At 41.6% G+C, this 23,829-nt stretch overlaps 2 protein-coding genes across 4 annotated transcripts in view; one reads left to right on the top strand and one right to left on the bottom strand.

The window, feature by feature from the left end:
• PRKDC (protein kinase, DNA-activated, catalytic subunit) overlaps positions 1 to 1,266 on the bottom strand; it is a 173,304-nt gene extending 172,038 nt beyond the window's left edge. For both annotated transcript variants that reach the window (XM_067553799.1, XM_067553800.1), the window contains exon 1: positions 991 to 1,266. In XM_067553799.1, the coding sequence (XP_067409900.1) occupies positions 991 to 1,159 (169 nt within the window). In that variant the 5' untranslated portion in view covers positions 1,160 to 1,266. The remainder of the gene's footprint in view (positions 1 to 990) is intronic.
• A 611-nt stretch (positions 1,267 to 1,877) lies between these two features.
• MCM4 (minichromosome maintenance complex component 4) lies at positions 1,878 to 22,808 on the top strand. Of its 2 annotated transcripts, XM_067553797.1 has the most exons (17): positions 1,878 to 1,942; positions 2,269 to 2,370; positions 3,836 to 4,000; positions 5,318 to 5,481; positions 5,569 to 5,667; positions 7,860 to 7,955; positions 8,041 to 8,136; positions 9,907 to 10,045; positions 10,530 to 10,750; positions 11,409 to 11,529; positions 12,673 to 12,932; positions 16,844 to 17,209; positions 17,623 to 17,750; positions 19,299 to 19,506; positions 20,760 to 20,988; positions 21,414 to 21,547; positions 22,458 to 22,808. In XM_067553797.1, exons 2-17 carry the CDS (start codon positions 2,298 to 2,300, stop codon positions 22,548 to 22,550), a joined length of 2,592 nt encoding a protein of 863 aa, XP_067409898.1. In that variant the 5' UTR covers positions 1,878 to 1,942; positions 2,269 to 2,297; the 3' UTR covers positions 22,551 to 22,808. The 2 variants fall into 2 exon arrangements, with proteins under 2 accessions (XP_067409898.1, XP_067409899.1); XM_067553798.1 differs by lacking the exon at positions 1,878 to 1,942 and having other exon boundaries at positions 2,022 to 2,370.
• Positions 22,809 to 23,829: the final 1,021 nt, after the last annotated feature.

Below are 23,829 nucleotides of genomic sequence, written 5' to 3'. Positions count from 1 at the left end.
TCTCCAGGCTATGGTTAGCATTCAATAGGGTAGTGCTTCCCTGACTAGGGTTAGAATTGTGGCTGGTAGAGCTGCCCAGAATAATTTTAAATGGTTTTATACAGCACATTGTCAAGACAAGGAAGGCAAGGTTTATCAAACAAACAAAACAAACAAATCACACAGGACAATGACCTCTGTGTGGTCAGTGTCACTTTGCAAAGATGTCTGGGGAGCTCAAGAAGAAGAGAGCAACCATACAGCAAGCAGGCATGCAGCATGCTCCACAGCACCAGAGATGCCCTGTGGGCTGAAATGGATACCCAGGCATGATCGGTCTCGGCTTGACACACCACACCACACTTGAACCTGCTGAGCTGGTTCCAGAGGCGGCATGGTAGCCCAAAACCCTCGTCAGCTGGCCCGATGATGGGGGAGTTCCTGGTACCCGCAGCGGATCTTTCCTATTCTGTGTCCCCCAGTGAGCTGGCGGAGCAGCGGGATGCGGAGCGTGCGGCACTGTGCAGCCAGGACTGAAAAGCCTGTCTCTCCCCCGGCCCCCCGATAAGAGACATCGCCTCGCCCACTGGTAAACCAGGTTTACCACAGGCGGCTACACGAGGGGCGGCTCCCCCGGGGGCTGCTGACAGTGGGAGGTCAGGTTCGGGGCCGCTGGGGTCCCGGCGCTCTGGAGAGCGTTTCGGGCGCTGCTAACAGGGCGAGGCCGACCCAAGGACGGGGGTTGCTGCCCCCAGGCGCACCCGAGCACCCCAAAACCCCTCCTCAGGGCCGCGGCAGTCACGGGGCCCAGTAACTAGGGGCTCAGTGCGCGGTCACTGGCATGAAGCCCCGCCCCGAGAGGGCAGCCGTAGGCCGGGCTCGCCTGGCACCGCCGGCCGGGCGGGCACCTAACGGTCCTTCCCGGCAACGGGCTGAGCGCGCGCCCCCGTGCCTGCCCCAGGGCCCGGCCCGGCCCGGCCCGTTCCCGCCGCTCAGGCCACAGCCACGCACCGTAGACGCCGTCCTCGGTGCTGGTCACACACGCCTCCCCCACGCTGCGGATGAGGTGGTAGCCGCGCAGGGCGGCAGAGCCGGGGTCCGGGTCTTGCAGCGCGCAGAGTAGCTGATGCAGGGAGCCCTGAATCCCGCCGCCGGCGCCCACGGGCAGAGCCGCAGCCATGGCGCTCGCGGCCCAACCAACCCTGGCTGGGCAGAACTGCCTGGCGGGCAGCCGTTTCGTTGGGCGGCACTAATCGCACACGGCTGGGGAGGGGAAAACCACGGCAAGACCCTCGCGCTTGCCGGGCCAGTGCGAAGCCAAATAGGCCCGCACCTGCGGGGGGGGGGTGTTGATTGGTTCGTTCTGATTCGGAGGGAGGAGGAAAGAGAGAGGTTGGACTAAACCATTGCGGCTAGAGGGGTACCCGTTGCCTCGGGCCCCGGCTGCACAGAGACGCTAATGAAGATGTAAAACTCCGTTTCGTGCAAAACAGAGAGACAGGCGTTAATACAAGCTTCCCTGCGAGCTGGGAATGGATGGTCCCAGAATCCCATTCTCTAACCGTAATCGAGCTGACAGCCCGCTTTCAATAGCTGTGCTGGGAAACTTGGTCGGGTGTGGACGATACCATTGTCACCATGGAGAGAGGGGGAACCCTACTTGTGAATCCGAGGTAGGATCTACGTGGATGAATTCGCTGTCTTGTGGGAGAATTGGGCTCCCGTCACCCTTTACTCTGTGTCCCTGTAGAGAGACTCAGATCCCCGGGGCCGCGATCATCCGTACCCGGAACATAGAGGGGCGATTCCGTCCCCCCTTGTGGGCCGAGTTGGGATTTCCCGCGCGGCTATTGGTAGGAAAACCCGCGAGAGTCCGCCCACGTGACCCGTTTTGGCGCGGAATTTTCTCAGGGTTCTTGACACACTCGGGCCGGCTGAAGGAAGCGGGGAAAGTAAATTGGGGGTAAGAGCGCGAGCCTCCCGCAGCTCCCCATATCCGCGCGCGGAGAGGGTCGAGCGGCGGGTGTGTCTCTCTGGGAGGCGCAGGGGGATCGCGGCGCTGAAGGGGGGAGGGGCGGCGGCGGCTCCGTGTTGTTCCTTAATTCCTTGCACTTTGTGGGTGTCGGGGCCCGCCCGGCTTGGAGCGGGTGCCGGGGGGCAGCGCAGAGCGGGGCTGCCTGCGCGCGGCATAGGGGAGCGGGCGGGGCCGGCGGGAGTGGAGGCTACTCGGGCGCGGGGGGTTCGCTTCGCCCTGGCTCAGTTTCTCTCTCTTACTCCCTCTCCGGGCAGGCAGCAGCGGCAGCCGGCAAAGCAGCCTCATGTCCTCGCCGGCCTCCACACCGAGCCGCCGCGGCAGCAAGCGCGGGCGGGGCAGCAGCAACCCCTCGACTCGTAAGTGCAGCCTTTCCCCGCCGGGTGGGAGCCTGCCTGCGGCCCCAGCCATGCAATCTCCCCCCTCGCCCTCCGTGGCCGGGCAGGCCAAGCAATGGCCTGGGGTGGGGGATGTGGGTAGCTCCCTTCCTTTCGCTGTTTGGCGCTTCTTAGTAGGGGAATGTAAAGGGGATGGTCACGGGGCGGGCGCGGAGAGGAGACCACCCTCCTGAGGTAGCTCATTGCCGCTGTAATATAGCCGTAGCCTAGGCACCGCCTACTACGCTGGGGGAAGGGAGTTTTCTGGGGCTGGAGGAACTCCCATCTCCCCACGTGACAGTAGCGGTCTACTAGAGTCTTTTTTGCTAGTATGTCTGGGCTGGCAAAGCCTTGTAGAAAAAAACAAGTTTAGCTCCGAGACTAACAAAGATCAATGCTGCTTAAATTGTCGTGCTCCTCTGAAAAGGGTCTGAACCAAGAACTTCGTGCTTCCTGCGTGTCCATGGGCTTTTAAATGCTTGCTTTAGTGACAAAAAGCTGCTTTTACTGCTTTTAAGGCATTAGCCCTGTGAGCAAACATAGGTGAGAGTGAGCTAGACTTCATCTGTTCTTGGGCATCGGTCGCTTAGGCTAAGCTTAAACTGTACGTGGACTTAGTTACTCCAGTCAGGGTTGTGACAATAGCCACATCTTGAGTGTAAAAAGTATGTGAGGACTCAGCCCTGGGTATAAATGCTTCTCTCAGTGTAGGTAATGTCATTTGTAAGCTCCGCTCACTGTGGAACAACAACCTTTCTCATTTCTGTGATGCTCTTCTGTCTTCATAGCTGTGTCTACAGTGGTGAGTTTTTGCTGGCATAGCTGTGTCAGCTAGGGAGTATGTTTTTTTCACATCCAGGACTGGCATAGCTATGTTGACAAAACTTTGTAGTATAGACATGGCCTTAGTCTTCAACCATGCATTGATGCAAGAGGATGCTTTTAAAAAGTGAAACAGAGGCAAGTTTATAAATGTTACAGATATGATACAAGAAACTTACCACTGCATTTGAAAAGCTTTGATACTCATAAGTATGCAGGTTGCTTCCTCTTCTTTGCCTCAATTTCCACAGCTGTAAAATGGGGTAATGCTACTACTCTCAAAGCACTTTACAAAGAAGCTCTACTGACGAAAAGCACTATATGAGCTACGTTTTCATAGCACTAGTAGTAGCAGCTCTGATTTCTTAGGCATTTTGGAAGATAATTGCAGTACTAATTATATTTTAAATTGTCTTAAGCTATTTTCTACTTTTGGAATCTCACAAATACTCTATTTTCATTGCAGCAAAATATTGCACTTTGCTTTTTAATTTTATATCAATCAATTTCTTTTTTATTCTATCATATGATCTATTTTGTGATTTGGTCTTTTAACATTGATCTGTGTAGAACATTGCAGCTAACATCAGAAAATGGCTACTTACCAGCTTTCATCTTATTGCAGCACGCACTGAAGATGCTCAGTCTCCCCCCACACAAAAACGTCGAACAGATGACTCCACATCTACAGGAGATTTACAGCCAATGCCAACGTCTCCAGCAGTTGACATGCAAAACCCAAATGCTCAAGATGTTCTGTTTTCCAGCCCACCACAATTTCGTCATTCAGGTACACTTGTCTGTACTAGGAGCAAAATGCTGATATCTTTGTATTGTTGGCTATTAAATGGCCTATACTGAAAGGTTAAGGTTAGGATTTTGTCATGGTTATTTTAGTAAAAGTCACAGACAGGTCACAGGCAATACACAGAAATTCACAGAAGCCAGTGACGTGTCCATGACTTCTACTAAAAATGAGGGGGGGGAGGAGTTGACCAAATGCCAGAGGGGAGGATGAGAGCCCTAGCCCCACTGCAGGAGGGGAAGGGTCCAGCAATTGCAGCAAGCATCTCCAGGTCCCCCCCACTGAGCACTGCAGCTCCTGGGTCCATCGTGGTGGCTTGGGGCTTTGGGGTCCACCACCACCCGCAGCTGACGGCTGTAGGGTTCACTTGCTGAGGGTGGAGGCTGTGGGGTCGCCTGCAGGGGCTGATGACTGTGGGGTATCCCTGCCGCCCATGGGGCTTGAGGCTCTGGGGGGGTCCCCGCCAGACAGCAACAGGGTCTCTGCTGCTGGCAGTGGCTTGGAGCTGCAGGATCCCTGCTGCCTGCATTGGTTTGGGACTCCAGGGACTGACAGCGGCTGGAGTTGCGGGGCTCTGCAGCCGCCAATGGCAGCTCAAAGCTGCAGGGTTCTTGCTGCCATCGCTGGCAGCTCACAGCCATGGGCCCCCTGCAGCAGCTGAGAGCTGCCGTTCTCCCCACCCTGAAGTGAGAGCTCCAGGACCAGTCGTGCCTGAGAGCTCCGGGGTCCCTGAAGCTGCTAGAAGCTGAAGAAGATAATTTCACGGAGATCTCTGGAAGTCATGGAATCTTTGACCTCTGACAAAATTTGATCCTTCGGTTTAATGTAGGCTTTTACATATCTTTCAATTTAAAAACAAAAAAAGGGCCTTTTTGAAAGAAAAGAATTGTTTTCAGTTACAGGTTAGTTGGTGGCTCACTTTCAATTCCGTAAACTATTGATTTTAGCACATAAAACATACACCCAGTAACAATGTATTCATTCTAAAACATCCCTTTTTGACCTTAGTGTGAGCTTGTTGTTAAGCTCTACGGTGTTTTAATATATTGTTGGTGTTTAAAATAAACTATTTTGGCAAAGTGTGTTCGTTGGCTTGGAAAAATATACATTTTAATCCATATTGTTCATTCTATGGCTAGCCAGCCTTGTAAAATACAGTTATAAAATTAACAAGACTTACAAACTTTGCTAGCCTGCCTTTTATCATAATGACTGATGACAAACACTAACTTATTTACTTCATTAGGGCAAAGTATAGCCATTAATATTTTGAAGTATAATTAAACTTTTTTTTTTTGGTAGCAATTCCACTCGACTTTGATATTAGTTCACCTCTGACCTATGGCACTCCCAGCTCTAGAGTGGAGGGCACACCAAGGAGTGGTGTGCGAGGAACTCCAGTTAGGCAGAGGCCAGATCTTGGATCCGCCTGCAAAGCCAGACAGGTGGACTTGCATTCTGATGGGGTAGGTAGACGTTTCAGATTTTACTGGTCATTTTTCTTCTAAAATGTATCTATATTATCCATGCTAATGGCTTTTTCTTTCCCACAGCCAGCAGAAGATGCTTTGGCAAATGAACAATCTCTTGGACAAAAGCTTGTGATCTGGGGAACAGATGTTAACATAGCTTCATGCAAAGAAAAGTTCCAGGTAGGTGAACAAGTGTAGATACCTCCATTTCTTTCATGAAAAGCTTATTTGTATCTTCTGTATGAGCAGTAGTTGATTCTGGTAAATATCAGAATTGAGTTATGTTTAGAATCAATGAAGAACACTGACATTTTCATAAAGTGCTCTTAAGAAGAGCAAAAGCAAAATTGTTGTCTGAAGTTCCTTTCCTCTAATTCCATCATAGATATCTACCTGGCTTCCACCCCTTGTGCTCCACTGAAACTGCTCTTGTCAGAGTCTCTGATGACCATTTTACTAGCTAAAGCTCAGAACCAGTACTCTATGCTCATTCTCCTTGACCTGTCAGCTGCCATCAACTCAGTCAACCATGTTCTTCTTGAAGTCTCGTCCTCCTTTGGCTTCCATGACTCTATCCTCTGCTGGTTCTCCTCTTATCACTTTAAGTCACTCCCTCAGCATGTCCTTTAGAGGATCGTTCTCATCCACCTTCCAACATTCTGTGGGAGTTCTGTCCTGGGTTCCTTTCTCTTCTCTCTCTACACCTTATCTCTGGGTAATCTCATCTGCAAACAAAAATTCAACTATCCTCTCTATGCAGACAACTCAGCTCTACCTTTCTACTTCAGATCTGTCTTTGTGTTGAAACTAAAATTTCAGCCTGTCTTTATGACATCTCCTTATAGACGTTTAGCTGTGAGTTCAAACTCAACATATCTATAATAGCTCTTAATCTTCCCCTCAAATTCTCCAAGCTACTTTGTTTCTTGATCATTGTAGACAACATAATCTGCATAATCTCTCAGCTACACCTTTCCGTGTCCATCCATCTAAGGGAAAGTCTACACTTAAAATGCTACATGAGCACTCCTACACCAATGGGAGAGCTTCTCCTGTCAGCATAGTTAATCCACCTTCCTGAGAAGTAGTAGCAATGTCAGTGGGGGAAGTTCTCCTTTCAACATAAGGACTACGCAGGGGATTAGATCAGTATAACTGCGTTGCTCAGGGGTGTGGGTTTTTCACACCTCTGGGCAATGTAGTTATACCAATATAGGTCTGTAGTGTAGACCTGGCCTAAAACTCTTCTCTTGTGTCTTGATTATTGCAACACCCTTTTCTCTGGCCTTAACAAATAAAACCTTGGCCCGCTCAGGTCAATTCAGAATATTGACACAAATATCTTCCTAGTTATGTTGCTTTGAGCATACATCACCCATCTCTTTCCATTCCTTCACTGGCTTCCCTTCTCACTTGCATTAAACATAAGCTGCTTGGTCTTCATTTTCAAGGTCTGTCATGGCCTTATCCCCCACCCTACCCATCAATTCTCATTAACTATTGAGAAGTCTACTTTCTCTTCCAGTTGGCCCACTTCTATCTCTCATTCATTTAAATTTTCAAGTAAGCACCTTTATGCTTTTTCCCTTGCTTCCCCTTACATTTAGGAGGAACTCCCAGTAAATATCCATAAAGTTATCTCATTATCCTCCTCTAAAGCTCTTTTTAAGGCTCTCCTTTTCTGTGATGTCTACAAACACCTTTACAACATTTAGGCTGCTGGTGTGCTGAGACCACTGCACATCATGCTGACCAATACTGTTTCATTGTTTCTTTGTATGTCCATGTCTGTGTCTCTGTATATGTTGTCTCGTCTTATATTTGGATGGTAAGCTTTTTTGGGAAGCTCTGTTTGTTCTGTTTGTATGGAGCCTACCTACTATATTGGGATTTTGGTCCATGAGTATGATTTGTAGGCATTAGTGTGTAATAGAGGTAAAAATCCTCAGAGTAAAATTTCATATACTTTTTTTTTTAGTAGTAATATGTTTAGCATGTTAATCTGTTCCCAAAGTCTTCTTTGAACTTTGTATTTATAAAATTATAAAAAATTAATTCACTAAAAAGGGATAATAGCTTGATAAGGCTTTTTCAAAGTAATTGGTATGCTGTACTGTGTGAAATTCAAAAGATATTGTTGGAATTAAGTAACTTGTAGTGTGCATGAGAGAAATATCCTGTAGGAAGATGCCTTAAAGGTATCTCTACCCTGTAGGAGTTCTTGAATACCTGCAATATAGAATTTTGAAGGTAATTTAAGCCAGGAAAATGTCATCATCCAGTGTAGGAATGGTGTAGCAGTGAAATCACAGCTCTGCCCCTTTGGGCATTATTAAATATAACTTTATTTTTATTTTATTCTCAATATTCAGAGATTTCTTCGGCGTTTTATTGATCCACTGGCTAAAGGGGAAGAGGACATTGGCTTGGATGTTAATGAGCCACTCTATATGCAGCGACTTGAGGAGGTACTACAATAATACAGCTAAAATTAACTTGTTTTTTAGACCTAAATGCTGGTGATTTAATGTGGTGTTTTTAAACATTTTACAGATTAATATGGTTGGGGAACCATTTCTGAATGTAAACTGTGACCATCTGAGATCATTTGACACAAATCTATACAGACAGCTGATCTGCTATCCACAGGTAACATCAGGCCTTTTTTGAAGGTTTTCTTCTAGTTGAGTTTTGGGGGTTTTTTTGGACTGCATTACTTAAGACTAAATTAGAATGTTTGATTATCACTGAATAAGGGAGCAGTACTAAAAGCTACATACAACAGCGCTTAAGCACTTCTGTAAATACCTAGATAGATAACATAACATTTGTGTGTACAAACTTCTGCATAAAATATATTTTATTACAGAAAGGGCTTAAAATATTTACCAGACACTTCATAGCCACCGACAGATACCAAAGAACTTGGGGAGGGAGTTGTTGCTGCTCTCCAAAGGCACATTCATTTGAGAAGCTCAGGAAACCTCCTCATTCCACTCACCAAATTTGTTTGGCAGGAATTCCAACACTATTTCCCCTGCCGTTTGTAGTCTGTGGATCTGCTCAGTGCTCCAGCTTATTTCTCTCTGCCATGTAGGTGTGTAGAGGAAGCAGGCTGTTTCAAAAGACAATTGTCTACACTACCACTTATTCCGGCAAACTTTTTGTCACTCAGGTGTGTGAAAAAACCCTGAGCGCCATAAATTTTGCCTGCATAAGAGCTTGTGTAGACAGCGCTATGTTGGCGGGAGACGCTCTCCTGCTGACACAGCTACCACTTCTCATTTAGGTGAGTTTTTTATGTTGGCAGGAGAGCTCTCCCATCATCATAAGGCAGCTACATAAGCGCTTATGTCAGCAAAACTTCTGTTGCTTCACACCCCTAAGCAACAAAAGTTTTGCCAGCATAAGTGCTAGTGTAGACAAGGCCTAAGTTCAAGTCTGAATCCCAAAATACCAAAGTAATGGTCACTGCATCTTTTTCAATATTTCTGTGCCTGTCTTAAATCTGTTACTTGCCTAGCTACAGCTGCAGCCATGGGGATGCTTTTGCAATTCTTTTGCTTGCCTTTCTTTTGAGTCCCTCCTTTCACAGTGAATAGCTCCAGTGTCTGATTCTGCTGCTGCTGGTAGCTTTCCTATGTAGCAATAGAATGAAACTGTAACTCAGTTTTACTGATGCCCACGATTCTGAAGAGAAGACTGCTGCCAGTTTTTACTCTGCTATAGATTAAGAACGTTACTACTTTAAGTTACAGAACAATGGAGCTGCCTGCACATTCAGACATATCATCGTATCCTTGTCTTTGCAACCATAAGAGCTAGCAACCTACTTCTTCAGAGGAAGGCTTAGATTCTAATCTTTGTTGAATAAGGAGCCTTACTCTCCAAAGGCTAGTGGGGCTTTTTAGCCTAGTGTGTGCATTGTATATTAATACTAAATATTAAGGAAGGTGATTAAACTGTATTCAGTGAAATTGTCACATGGTCACGCAATACATATGATTTATAATAATGTTTGTATATTTGGCATACTCTTCATGGCCCCTTTTTTGCTGTCCTTTTACGAATATATGTTACACATTTTATTATGTATTTGTAACTTTACTTTAAAAATCAACAGGGAGTCATGTAGGGTGTCATAACTGATGCCTTCTAAACACAAAAAGGTAAGGCAAATGCACTATAGTTAAGAATCAAAGACCAGATTAGATGTGCACTGTTCCTGCAGTACAAAAGGGACAAAAAGATGGTTTGAACAGCCAACTAGCAATTCCTCCTATGTAGGGGAATGCCCCTCTGGTCATTCCTGTCTCCTAGCACCAAATGGAGTCCCAAAGTTGAATATTTTTGGGGTAAAATAGTGTTAACTACTTAATGCCAAACTTTCTTACAAATGCAACTGTTCCTTTTAAACAGGAAGTTATCCCAACATTTGATATGGCAGCTAATGAGATCTTTTTTGATCGTTACCCTGACTCAATACTAGAACACCAGATTCAAGTAAGACCATATAATGCACTGAAGACCAGGAATATGAGGAGTCTGAATCCTGAAGGTAAGATGTTTTCATTGCAGTGTAAAAAATAAACTTGAGGATGTATGAAATTTGTTCAACAACTAGGCAAATATAGATTAAAAAAGATAAAAGATCAGATTTGGGGTCCATTTAGATCATTATTTTCAGACTCACATAGTACATATGTTGCAGAGAAAGGACAAAAACACAATAATGGACAACTGTTGAATAACTTGCCTACAAAGGAAATTTCTTCCTAACCTCTGTTGGTAAATAACTAGCTTGTACATGGAAACATAAGTGTTTATATCCCTTTTGTCAAAATTCTGATGTAACTATGACTTTTAATTATTCATATAGATTTTATTTTCTTCCTGTCTTGGACAAAATATTTTCTACTGCATTTGTGGGGATGTAAATATCCATTTTGCTCTAAAAATAAAGTCTATGGTGGACTTTGGAGACGGGCAAATGAAAAATTAAAGGTGTGACCTGATCCCATGCATCCCTTTCTACATTGTAGACATTGACCAACTTATCACTATCAGTGGTATGGTGATCAGAAGCTCCCAGCTGATTCCTGAAATGCAGGAAGCATTCTTCAAGTGCCAAGTTTGTGCCTTCACCATGAGAGTAGAAATTGACCGTGGCCGGATTGCTGAACCATCAACGTGCAAAAACTGTAACACAACACACAGCATGGCACTGATTCACAATCGGTCCATGTTTTCAGACAAACAGATGGTATGTTGCTTCATTTTGGTGTTGTAAAATGGAAAAGTTTTGCTTGCTTAATATTTGTCTTTCTTTAAAAAGTACCTTGACAATATTAAAATATGCATGTTTCTTAGGACTAATTATTTTGAACTTCAGAATGATTCACAGCTTTTTAAATAAGCATATGAAGCAATATAGGGTTGCAAGAATCCTTTCTATTGAGAGGGGGTGAGGGAAAGTCCAAGGATTATCCATCATCCATTTGGAGGGGGTTGAGTGCTCTTTAGTGCGAAAAGTTAGTCAAGCCAATTCACTTGTGGAATAAATGTTATCACATTGCATTCTAATGTCTAGACTTATATGGGCTAGGTTAGCCCTGTCTGTAAATCTTGCTTGTTACATTTCTGCCCATGTCAGATAGTAATCACTAGATGCACTGTCTCATTTCTACAACTACACTGCATAATTCTGATTGGGTATTCTAATTGGGGAATTCTAATTCAGTAGCGTTTTCCCATCATGTGAAATCTTTGAAAGTTTTGTGTATTTGTCTATTCTAACATGTAACTGTGTTCATTTGAAAATGCTCAACTTGTTTAGTTGTAAGATCCTTTCTTACAAGGGAATTACATTTGTTACTAGTTTCTACTACTTAGAAATAACTTTCAAATATCTGTTTTGTCAGATCAAACTGCAGGAGTCTCCTGAAGATATGCCAGCTGGCCAGACGCCTCATACTGTTGTGTTATTTGCTCACAACGACCTTGTTGATAAGGTTCAGCCAGGTGACAGAGTTAATGTTACAGGTAAAATGCGGTTTCTTTACTTCATCTGGCTAATACATAGCCTTTCTTTTCATTGGACCAAGTGGTCCAGTTTGGAATAGTGTCTGTTGAACATTAATTGAACACATCATAATTGGTGGCAGAAAACTGTATCAGACAAGCAAATGTTCATGTATGAAGTGGAAATATCATCTGATTTATATAGAGGTATCTTTGTTTTGGTGTAAAATACCTTTAGAGTTCTCAATATTTCCCCATTTCTTAGATGAGCATTAGTTGTAACTACAGCTGCCTGTAGTTACTATCTGTGTAGACAGAAGGTTGTATGTGTTTTTGCCATATGTTTGTGTTACACGATTCCTAAAAATTAATGATTGCAGCTTTTAACCTACACTTCAAAGGGAAGGAAGCATTTTTATCATGGAACATCTTGTGAAAAGATTACATGTACTTAGTTTTTGGTTTCATGAACAGATGAGGAAGTATGTTGAAATGATTTAAATTAACTCAATTTAAATTAGGTTCAGGCTTTCTGAAACTAATTTCACAAATTGTACTTCTGAAACTTTTTAGATTAAAATTTATAATGAATTAACTATAAATGGTCTCTTTTGAGGCCTGAAAAGTATCAGGCTAAAATTGTTTTTAATAAAAACCTTTTACTAGCATAAAATTATTGCTGCTTCAAAACAAGACTGCTTCACTGTTAACACTAAAAAGTTATTTAGACTTTCAGTGCACTAACAAAATTATTTTCAATTTTTTTATATTTGCATGAGGCTAAGGATAGGCTCTAAGGATAGGAATTTCCACTGCTCTTTAGGCTATGGTCTTGCAAACACTTAAAGGCATAACTTTACTATCATGAGTAGCCCTTCTGAAATTATGAGACATCATAGCAAAGGTAAACATATGCTTAAGTGTTTTCAGGATTAGGAGCACAGTCCCATGGATATCAGGAGGAGCATAGCCTGGAAAGCATTTTAACTTATGGAAAGCTTTCCGGACGGTTTCTCCTTCATGATGTGGCTAATTCTGTAGAATCAATCTGAAAATTGAAATGAAAAATAGAAATGTAGATAAGTCCATTAAATGCCCATTAAATTGAGTTGAGCTTATTTTTTAATTTATATCTACATTGTAATTGTGTGTTGCTTTTTTTAGGTATCTACAGAGCAGTTCCTATTCGAGTTAATCCAAGGGTGAGCAATGTAAAATCTGTCTATAAAACCCACATTGATGTCATTCATTACCGTAAAACTGATTCAAAACGTTTGCATGGTGTTGATGAAGAAACTGAACAGAAAATGTTTGCGGAGGAACGTGTGGAAATGCTGAAAGAGCTCTCCAGAAAACCAGACATTTATGAAAGACTTTCTTTGGCTCTGGCTCCAAGCATTTATGAACATGAAGATATCAAAAAGGTAAACAAAATTTTACAAGTGTACAGGAACACTTGACTAAGCAATGTAGATGCATTTGTCCATTTAATAGATACACTCTTTGGAAATGACATTCTATACAGAGTCTTTCAAATACACAACAGCCTGTTGTTTTTCTGTATTTGAACTTGGGTTTGGTACATCTCTAATAGAACTTTGCTTGAGTTTTATTTACAGTAAGCTTCAGTTATCAGAGGTGCTCGGTAATCAGAAACCTTTAGATTATGGGGGAGTTTCAGGTAATCAGGAAGGAAGTCTGTATCTTCACTCTCTTCTATTATTGGCTGGCTTTAAGGAGACTGACCAGCCAGTAATTCTGCTTTCCTCTTTGCCCATCTCTTTGCTCTGCTTCAGGATCCAGACACAACTAACAAACACTGGGAAACATTATAGACCTTCAGTTAAGTGGGGCTCTAAATGTTTCGTGATTATAGTGTGGGGAGTAACACCACTATAGTTCAGAGTTGAGACTGACTTACTGTTTTGTATATGCACTTGTGACCTGGGGTTGCCAAAGAAATGTTTGTGTAGGTAGCCTATCATTGGATGTCCCAAATATGTCCATCTATAGTAATACTTGTATTTGTTGTAGGTAATTGTGCCCATTCAAGAATTTCTTCATTACATAGTCTGTCAATCCATTTTACTTTGAATATTCTATACAGATATCTGCACTGAAAGCTATTCAATTTGCATTAAATGGACTTATTTTTCCAGTTCTCTGCTCCAGACAGGAGAATACTTAGGACATTATTTCTAAAATTTTTAAGTTTGGTGTTTTTGCTAATGGCTAAAACATACTTGACGTTGATCTCCACTAGTGTCTGGTACACACTGCCCCTTTGGAGAAAAAAAATTAAGTTATTCAGGGTAAAAATTGAGTCTTTAATGTGGCTTGAACCCATGTTGACAAGCCAAAGAGAGGTCGTGTGTATGTGCAGCGGGACTGGAGCTGTTACAAGCCAGAGTGTTTTGCAGCTGCCCTGATGTCGGAGTAACTGGATGGCTCAGGTGACATGCTGGGGCCATTGAATCCGAGCAGCACCCATGTCTATGATGCATTCAGTTACTATCCTCAGTGGCTTTCTGAGAGCATATGTTTTGCTCTTTAATTACTCTCTGCCTGCATTCTGCATGAGCTCCTTTTTGGAAGGCTTGTTCTCAGGGCAAAGCTTCTGGTTTGAGTCAGTATCTCAGAGTGCTCTAAAATCCATCTGCATACTCTGATTATGCTGAAAATTAATGTCTTGTCAGGACCAGAGCTACAGTTAGTAGTGCAAGCTTGGAGTCATTTGGTCCAGGGGTTCCTTGGATACAGCTCTCCATTAAGGAGTTGCTTTTACTTTTTCCATTGCTCTAAAACCCATGTGCATGAACATAGATATGTTGCAAGAGAGACTGAGGGTAAGATTTTTGTAGTGGAAATTTAAGAGGAATTTGGTCAAAAGCTTCGTGAGATACAGGTCCACCTAAAATAGAGCAGGCTGTAACAATTTTTTTCAGATGTGTACAACTTTTTTGATGCAAAAGTAGAGTGAATCTAAGGCTCTGACCTTCATGAAATAGCCCCTGAGATCAGCTGTTGAATGGTACCAAGGACAAGTTTAGAAATATTTCAGAAGTTATTGCACTCAAGTTTTAGCACCTCCTGGTTACAGAAAGTTTATACCTGAGAGCAATTGTTTCCTCAAACACATTGGTGAATGATACTGAGAGTAAAGTACTGCCATGATGGTTTAAGGTGATACCCAGCTATGCCTCTTGAACAAAAGGGTCATGAGTTCAAATCCTTTCCATGGAATTTTGCATTTTGTGCACTTTAGTGCTGTCAACTTGCCTTTTGCTCAATATATGGGGCCTCAATGGGAATCACAGTGCAATACTTTATATACTAACTATATGTAATGGGAGACCTGAAATACTGAAGCTGTAACTGTATGAAAATTTTATTCTGTTAGTGAGGAGGGGATGGAATTCTATTCTGACTTGTGCATCGTCAACCAAAGTAACTTCCAACTGTCACACTATCTGGTTTGGGTCACAGCTGAGAGTACCAAATTCAGGACAGACTATAGGAAACAGGGCAGAGATACCACAAACTGGTGGTTTATTCTATCATCAGAGGTCATCAAGCTATTAACAAAAGTGAGCTCTTGTATTCCTACACGAATTCACAGAAAGCCACACAACAGATCCCTAGGTACTCCAGCCACAAGTTGCTACCCAGACAACTGGACTTAGTGATTAAATGTTGTTAAAACCAAAAAACCACATGTAAGATTTTTCCAGTTCCAGAGAACCAGACACACACCAGGTCAGTATATATAGTTCAGCTCTTACCCAAAAATCACATTTGTAGATAATCTTTTAGTAACTAAAAACTAAAGGCTTATTAATTTATAAAAAAAGGAACAATTATTCAGAGGTTAAAATTACTTACATGCATTAGTTGATTTCAGAATTTGTAGATCAGGATAATAGTAGTGATGTTAAATCTGCTAGCTTGCAATAAGTGTCTCTGGATCACCCAAAAGGACTGCAGGTCATCAGTCCTTTGTTCAAAGCTTCCCTTTGTTAGAAATCATAGCTCAGAGATGTGGAGCAGGAATGAAGATCAAGAGTGATATACGAATCTGCAATTTATACGCACAGCACATGTGCATGGAAAGTTACTGGCACAAACATGGAATCCTGGGTCACAATAAGTAGGGTTACCATACATCCTGGTTTTCCAGAACGTTGCCTCTTTTTTTTGAGCCTCCATCCTCTGTTCTGGCAGATTTTTCAAATAACAGGAAATGTCCTGGATTTTTGCAGAGCAGATGCTGTAGCTCAGAAAGAGTCTCAGTTGGTCCCTCCCCTGCATCCACAGCTGATTGGTCCATTTCCCTGCAGCCACAGCTGCTGGATCCTATCCACCCAGGCCCTGGCTCCCAGCCCTGGGGACGGGGTCCCACAGGGAGACGCTGACTGATGGCTGTCACTGTGACCTGGGCTTGCACCAGCTGCCCTTCCACTGTGACAGGGAGTAATGACACCACCACCTCCAATGAGTACCCCCACCACAGGCACCTCCTCCCAACTCGCCCTTCGCATTCCCCCTCCAGCTTCCCCCTTTCTCTGCCCTGCTGTGTCCTGTTTTTGGGAACCTGAAATACGGTAAACCTACATATGCATGGAAAATGACTGGCACAAACAAGGAGTCCTGGGTCATGTGCCTTGCTGAGTCATGAGGCATTCATTGCCTAGGTAGGTGCTGCCTGAAGAGACCTCAGGAGGGGTCCCTGGAAGAGCTGATTGTCCATCAAGCAGGCTGGATAGCCTTGATGTAAATCTGTCTTGGGGGTGTTACCCAGAAACACAACAGGTTTGAGATACAAATACATAGCAGTTTCATAACTTCATATACAGTGATGATACAATGAGGATAATCATACTTAGCAGACTATAACTTTTCCAATAATACCTTACATGACATATACTTTGTACAAAATTTAGCACAATGGTGGTGATACATCAGTGATGATACATTAGTGTAAACATGGTCATCTTTCTTTTATACAGCATCACACCAACCATAGAGTCTTTGTTCATAAGCAATCCAGAAAGAACCTAGCTCAATGTTTAAATTCAAAGTAAAAAGTTGACTTTGCGGAGCTGGCATTTTAATTTAAAAAGTTATCAAAGCAGGAAATCACTGAAGCCATAGATGAAATTCCACTACCTTTTTAGTGATACTTGACAGAAAAAAATGGTACTTCAGGTTTATGCATGTTCTGTTAATTTCAGACAATTTTCACTTGACATTTCAGTGCACCTGTTCATCAGAGATTGATTCATATAATTATCAGGAATTTTGGTGTCTGAGTTGAAAAAATATTTTATTTTTATAGGGCATTCTGCTTCAGCTCTTTGGGGGATCAAGAAAAGATTTCAGTCATACCGGAAGAGGCAATTTTCGTGCTGAGATCAACATTCTTCTGTGTGGTGATCCTGGCACTAGTAAATCACAGCTGCTTCAATATGTCTATAACCTGGTTCCTAGAGGACAATACACATCTGGGAAGGGTTCTAGTGCAGTTGGTCTTACTGCATATGTAATGAAGGACCCAGAGACAAGGCAGTTGGTTCTGCAGACAGGTGCTCTGGTTCTCAGTGACAATGGCATTTGCTGCATTGATGAATTTGATAAAATGAATGAAAATACAAGATCAGTACTGCATGAAGTAATGGAACAACAGACTCTTTCTATTGCCAAGGTAAGACATTAGCTCAACATCATACCACACTAATCATCTAGCAGATATTATCCTAGGTAAATGAGATAATTGAAAAAGAAATGTAGGAACTGGAGATGCGATTGACCGAACTGGGTCACTTAAAACACTTAAGCTGAGTAGAGTACGGACGTTGGAGCTGTATTTCAGTGATAGCATTCAGCATGTTGCAGACTTAGGATATATGACTGCACATGGCATATAATACTCCTTCCCGATAACCTTGTTCCATTTTATACCCAAGCTTTTGTAATGAGGTTGTTTATCTTTTGATCTCGAGAACCCTTTTTTATAAAGGTGAACCCAGCAAGAGTGAGTCTTGGGACTCAACATAGCTGCTGGGAACTTCCTTCCACTGGGAAAGGTTGTTTCTCTCAAATGTTTCCTTTTGACAGGCTGGAATTATTTGTCAACTGAATGCTCGCACCTCTATCCTAGCAGCTGCTAACCCAATAGAGTCACAGTGGAATCCAAAGAAAACTACTATTGAAAACATCCAACTTCCCCATACGTTGTTATCCAGGTATTATAGTTAGATTTATGTTTACATGTCGCATCTTTTGTTTTTACAAAACAACTTTCTGCCTCTTCCTGTATAAATTGTTTACATATAGTGTACTGGAATGTATTGACTGGGGGTGGCATTTGCAGTGTAGAAAGTTGAAGTGTTTTGGTTTTTGTTTTGTTTTTTAATTTACCTTAAAAATAATGTTCTTAACAAATACTCTAGCAGAAGTTTGTAAATAGCTGACCAGTTTCTAGTATGTAGTGTGTGATTATTGAATAAGGAGATTTGGCAGTGTTTCTAAGCTTTTGTTGTATCCATTGTTCTGCTTGCTTCAAGATTTTGTCACTGCAGAAACACTGGGATTTTAAAATCTCAAGTATCTTAAATTTAGTTCTAAGGGTATGTCTACTCTGGAGCTGGAGTGTAATTTCCAGCTCAAGCAGATATACCTGCTGCAGCGGTCATCAAGCCACAGTGCTAAAAATAGAAGTGTAGCCCAGCAGTGCAAATGATGGGACAGGATAGGTGCTCCCAGCATGATCCCATCTGAAACCCCAAGTACATACTCATGTAGCTAGCCACTTCTGCCAGTCATGCTATAGCAGCAACACTTCTATTTTTAGAGCACTAACTCAGAGCTAGGGTGGGTGTGTCTATCCAAGCTGGAAATTACACCTGAGATCCAGTGTAGACATACCCTGAGCTGCCTTTATTTCCTGAGAAGCTGTGTTAGTAGCAGGAGTAATTGTTTATTAGACAATGAAAGAGGCATCACATCTTATGAAGAGTATAAAAATTAGTCTTTCAGCCATTGCATGCTTTACAAATTAGGAAGCCAAATATAATAGTATACAAGTGTATGGTTTGTATTATGTCAAGTGTCACCCTACTTTCTGTTTTTCGTAGGCCTGAGCCTATTGATGACAAATTAGATTTTTAATCTCTCAAGGTACCATATCCCGTACCATGAGATACCTAGTGTTCTTTTAGGAAGTGTAGAAAATAAGTAACTGTGGATGATTGAGCATATAATTCCATTCATTTAACAAGTTGCAGATAGTTGTCATCTTCTGAAATCTGACTCTAAAATTATGTCCATCACATCCCTTTCAGAATACAGTTGCACACATGAATTATTCAATAAATTTGTAGACAAACTTCTATTCTGTGTAAATAGATTCCCGCTCAGGATCAAGATGGAAGTATATGTTGATTCCATCATCACCTCATCAGGCAGAAGATTGAATAAATGAGGTTTACACTATGCCTTGAAAGTTACAGCTTTCAGATGTTAAATGAAAGATGGAAGAAAATTCCATAGTTGAAAGCCCTCTGAAAACAGCCTGCTTTCAAATACTCAACTCTGTAGACTGAAAGCAAGATCACATTTTTACTCTCTTTTTCTATTTCCTGATAGTATTCTGTACTCCTGATGTAATGAAGAAAATGTCATATTTTAGATTTCAGACAACTTCCACTTGGTTGATCAAAGACAACAAGACCAAGAAGTGTAAATGGTGGAAAAGGTTTATGCACTAACTATTGGATCTTTATTACATTCAGATTTGATTTGATCTTTCTAATGTTGGACCCACGTGACGAAGCCTACGACAGACGTCTTGCTCACCACTTGGTTGCTCTGTACTACCAAAGTGAAGAACAGATGGAAGAAGAGTACATGGATATGGCGGTACTGAGGGATTACATTGCATATGCTCATAGCTATGTTAATCCCAGACTAAGTGAAGAAGCAAGTCAGGCCCTTATTGAGGTAAACAGTTGCAGATGTGAAATTTAAAGTACAAGATTAAAAAGAGAATATCTTCCCATGGGATGAGATGTACCAGATCTTTGTATACCATTTCCTTTATTATTAGGCTCTTGAAATCTTTTTAAAATCTATGTAATATACTGACTATCCTCCTCCTCTATAATCCTGCACAGAAGTCATCCTGTGTTAACCAGTCTGTCCTTGAACAGGTTAATGTCTGAGCTGGTTCCCATACTCTTACAGGGCCACCATATAATTTTGGTAGAACTTGACCTTATGCTTGTGTGTAGATATTCCTGTACAGCTAGTAGTGATAGGGTTTTAGCATTCTACATATTCTTTTGTGGTTCAGGACCATATTTAGCATTAATGAGATCTGTCAGTTTCAGGGTAACTGCACATGTATTTACCCTCTGTTTGGTTCCCTTTGGGAATGCCACATCAGGTCTCCAGCCATCACCTGTCTCTGGGCAGGATCCTTCTCCCACTTCCTTCTGACAGGATATTAAGGCTGCACAGCCTCTTGCCATTCACTGTAATATCCCCCGCAAGTCAATCTACCTAAAGGCCAGCCCCTGTTCATTGCTTTCTCTGAGGACAATAACAGTGATTTTTACCAGTCGCCTCAGAGTTCTTCCAAGCAAGCATGTTTATCCATAGGGCAAATCATTACAGAGAAAACAGACCAGAAAACAGTTTTAAACCCCCCACTAAGCATCACTCATTTTCCACCTGGGGAGTTTGATGGGCCGACATCCCTTCCGTGATGGCACCTCCCCTTGGACAGCAAGTTATGTCCATTTGCTGAATTAAAACGAAGGTCACAAGTCGTGCTCTCATTTTATACCAAAGCCTTTTTTTTGTTTTTGTTTTTTTGTTTCTTAGTCTCTGGGAAATCCACCCTGAACCAATATTTGCAAACCACCACAGGAGGTGGAACTTCTCTGGAAGAATTTAGCATTCATAAATTTAATACAAAGACACTACACAGGGTTGCAATATCTGTCACAATAGTGTCTGCCCAACTTATCATTATGACTTTTTAGAGGATTAAGCATGAGGAGGGACATGCTGTGGTAGATGACAGTCCATGTTAAGGAAAATTGTGAAGATGTATTGGGGGGGGATACACAATATTTGGAATTGTTTCCAGGCTGATAATCGTTTTTGTTAGAGTCTGGATACATCCTACATAATTCATATGTGAATTACACATATATGTAATAAACATTGCCCCCTTCCTTCTCCTTCAGGCTTATGTGGACATGAGAAAGATTGGCAGTGGTAGAGGAATGGTTTCTGCATATCCCCGACAGCTTGAGTCTTTGATCCGTCTGGCAGAAGCTCATGCTAAAGTCCGTTTTTCCGACAAGGTTGAAACAATTGATGTTGAAGAAGCAAAACGCCTCCATCGGGAAGCTCTGAAACAGTCTGCTACTGATCCAAGGACTGGCATTGTGGACATATCCATTCTCACTACAGGTTTGTGTTCACATAAGGATAATCTGGTATTTAGTGGTTCTGTCTTGAGCAAAATATGTGCTATTTCAGTTTGGTAATACTGTCTTCTCAGTGATTGGTCTGTGGATTTGTAAATGCGTCAGATTAGATGTTGAGCAATCCAGGTAATAAATGTCAGTCTTGGATGTAATGTCAAAGTCAATATATTCATTTTACAATGAAATACGATCTTTAATTAATTGAAACAATTTTTGTTTGGCATCTGCAATATTTTCCCCAAGTATGTCTAAAACCTAAAGTGAATAGTTGATGGATCATCCTATATTGGTAGCCCTCTTTTGGCTATAAAGAATTCAGTTTCTAATGGTGACTTTCTCATATTTAAAGGAGAAATTTGACAGTCAATTTTATATTCTTTTGTAACTTACATGTACTTTTTTTCCAAGGGATAAGTGCCACTGCTCGTAAGCGTAAGGAGGAGCTGGCTCAAGCCTTGAAGAAGCTTATTAAGTCAAAGGGTAAAACGCCAGCTCTAAAATATCAACAGCTTTTTGATGATCTCCGTGCACAGTCTGATGCCGTAAGTTTCTGCTTTCTTGGTCTACTTTTTTTTTTTTTTTTTTTTTTAATTCCATCGTATGGGGGGGATCTTGTGTGTACTCAGTAAGGCCTCAGTACAGATTATAGCTGTATTTCAATTGAATAGGAAAACTAAAAGGGAATCTTGAGTAGCAGTAGAGACATTTTTACCTCTGTATTTGGCACTGGTGTGACTTATGCTGGAATACTATGCCCAGTTCTGGTGCCCAGAATTCAAAAAGGATATTGATAATTGGAGGGGGTTCAGAGAAGAGCCATGAGAATGATTAAAGGATTAGAAAATGTGCCTTAAAGTGATAGATTCAGAGCTTAGTCTGTTTAGCTTAACAAAGAGAAAGTTGTGCTCTAGGAATTGTATCTATGCTGTGTGTTAAACAGGTGGTCAGATGATTACAGTGGTCCCTTTTGGCTTTGGACTTTATGAATCTATTTACTTGCTGACACATCAATAAGTATAAAATTAGCCTCCTAGTCAGTTGATTATCAGGAGTTCCATGTAACTAAGTTAATTCTGGTTTTAATTAGTGTTGCTTTCATACACATAAGTTCCACCTGTGGAGTAGGAAAGATCTTGATTACTTACATGCTTATCTTGCTGACAAAAATAAGCTAATTATTCCTGTCAGCTATGTGTTTCTATTCTAGTTCGCATGTCAACAAAATTGTTAGCTATGATTGCAGAATCTTATTACCATTTAGGATGTGCAAGCCAGAAAGAACCCAGTTTAACTGTTGCATTTCAGGATTCATTTCACAGCTTAAAAAGACCTTTTACCTAAAACCTGGCAAACTTGATATGGACGTTGGTGAGACAAGCAAAATCACAGGTTTTTATTTAGAGGCTATGTAGCCTGTTGTATATGTTCTCAAACTTTTCTCTTTCTTCTAAGGCTGTCACTAAAGAAATGTTCGAAGAAGCGCTTCGTGCCTTGGCTGATGATGATTTCTTGACTGTGACTGGAAAGACTGTTAGATTGCTGTAATGAAATGCTAACTTAACAGTAGAGTTTTACTGTTTTTCCAAGTACTTGCCTTGAGACCTTTTCTTCACAATTAAGAATATCATTCACGATTCATGATGGTGATCTGTTGGTGAATACTACTGCCAGTGCTGTAAATAACTAGATTCTGAAGGACTGCAAAAATCCTAAACTAAACACAGCAATGTATTTGTTTGAACAAAATCGGTTACTATCATTTTAGTGCAATGTGTATTTTCAATAAAGTGCTTTGTAGAACAAGCTAACAATTTTTATGCATTTTAAAGCCCAAATGTCAAAATTCATCTTGAACCACTGCTATTTGACATAAATGCAGCTTAAATCATAGCATTTTATGCTTTAATATTTTTACTAGAGAGAGAATACAGTGCTTGTGACTTTAATTTCTAGAATAAAGTCCACTGGACTTATAATAAGCTTTTTGCCTTTCTATGCATTTCAAAAAGTAAAACTAAATGGTAGTGAATACTTCTCAACTTCCCAGTATTCAGCAACTGCAAACAGATTTCTATTTTGTTTTCTAGCAGTTTGAAAGAATGAAATAACCATTTTTTCCTCAGAGTACTGCTCTTTGTTTCTCTTCTTCCCATCAATGTTTATAATTGTTGTTGTTCAAAGGTGTCTTTCTGCTTTGAACTAACTTTTACCATAGCAAGTTAAAATTAAGTCTAAATTTCATGTTAGGTAATTTTCCTACAGTAAACACCTATTGCTGTAAGATTTATAATTCATAAGACAGCTCAAGATGTCTTTCCAGTTATTTTCTCTCTTCTGTTGGGGTGGGAAGTAAGTCAGAGGATGCAGCACGTAGGCGTAACACTAATACTACAGACATTTTATAAATGTGGCCCTTATTTAATTATGCTCCTCATCTGCACTCAGAGCACAAGGCCAGTTCTCACACTGTTTCAGAATATGCACAGATTCCGTACATGTAAATGAGGTCAAAAGTGTTTTTGAACACGACAAAAGAAAGTTTCTCTGGAAAACTGAAAACAAGCTAAAGATGAATAAAGTTCAATACATTAGAAACTGATCATTTAATCCTACTGTTTTGAGTTTATCAACATCTAGCACAGTAAAAAATTAAGCAGGTGTTCCAATGTAGTACTACGTTATTGCAAAGGAGGTGAATAGCAAGGAGGACAGAGCTTGCAAATGACAATTGTTAGTCAAAAGTAGCACTTAAGCTAGGCGAACAAAAAATTACATTTGCATGCATATCAGCATTATGTTGAAAGCAATAATTTGAACTATTTAT

The sequence above is a fragment of the Emydura macquarii genome, unplaced genomic scaffold (assembly GCF_026122565.2).
Source record: "Emydura macquarii macquarii isolate MOO-44397 ecotype Brisbane River unplaced genomic scaffold, CSIRO-AGI_Emac_v2 contig_1477, whole genome shotgun sequence".
Taxonomy (NCBI): Eukaryota; Metazoa; Chordata; order Testudines; family Chelidae; genus Emydura; species Emydura macquarii.
Note: the sequence above shows the minus strand (reverse complement) of the source record. Positions and strands in the feature narration are given on the sequence as shown.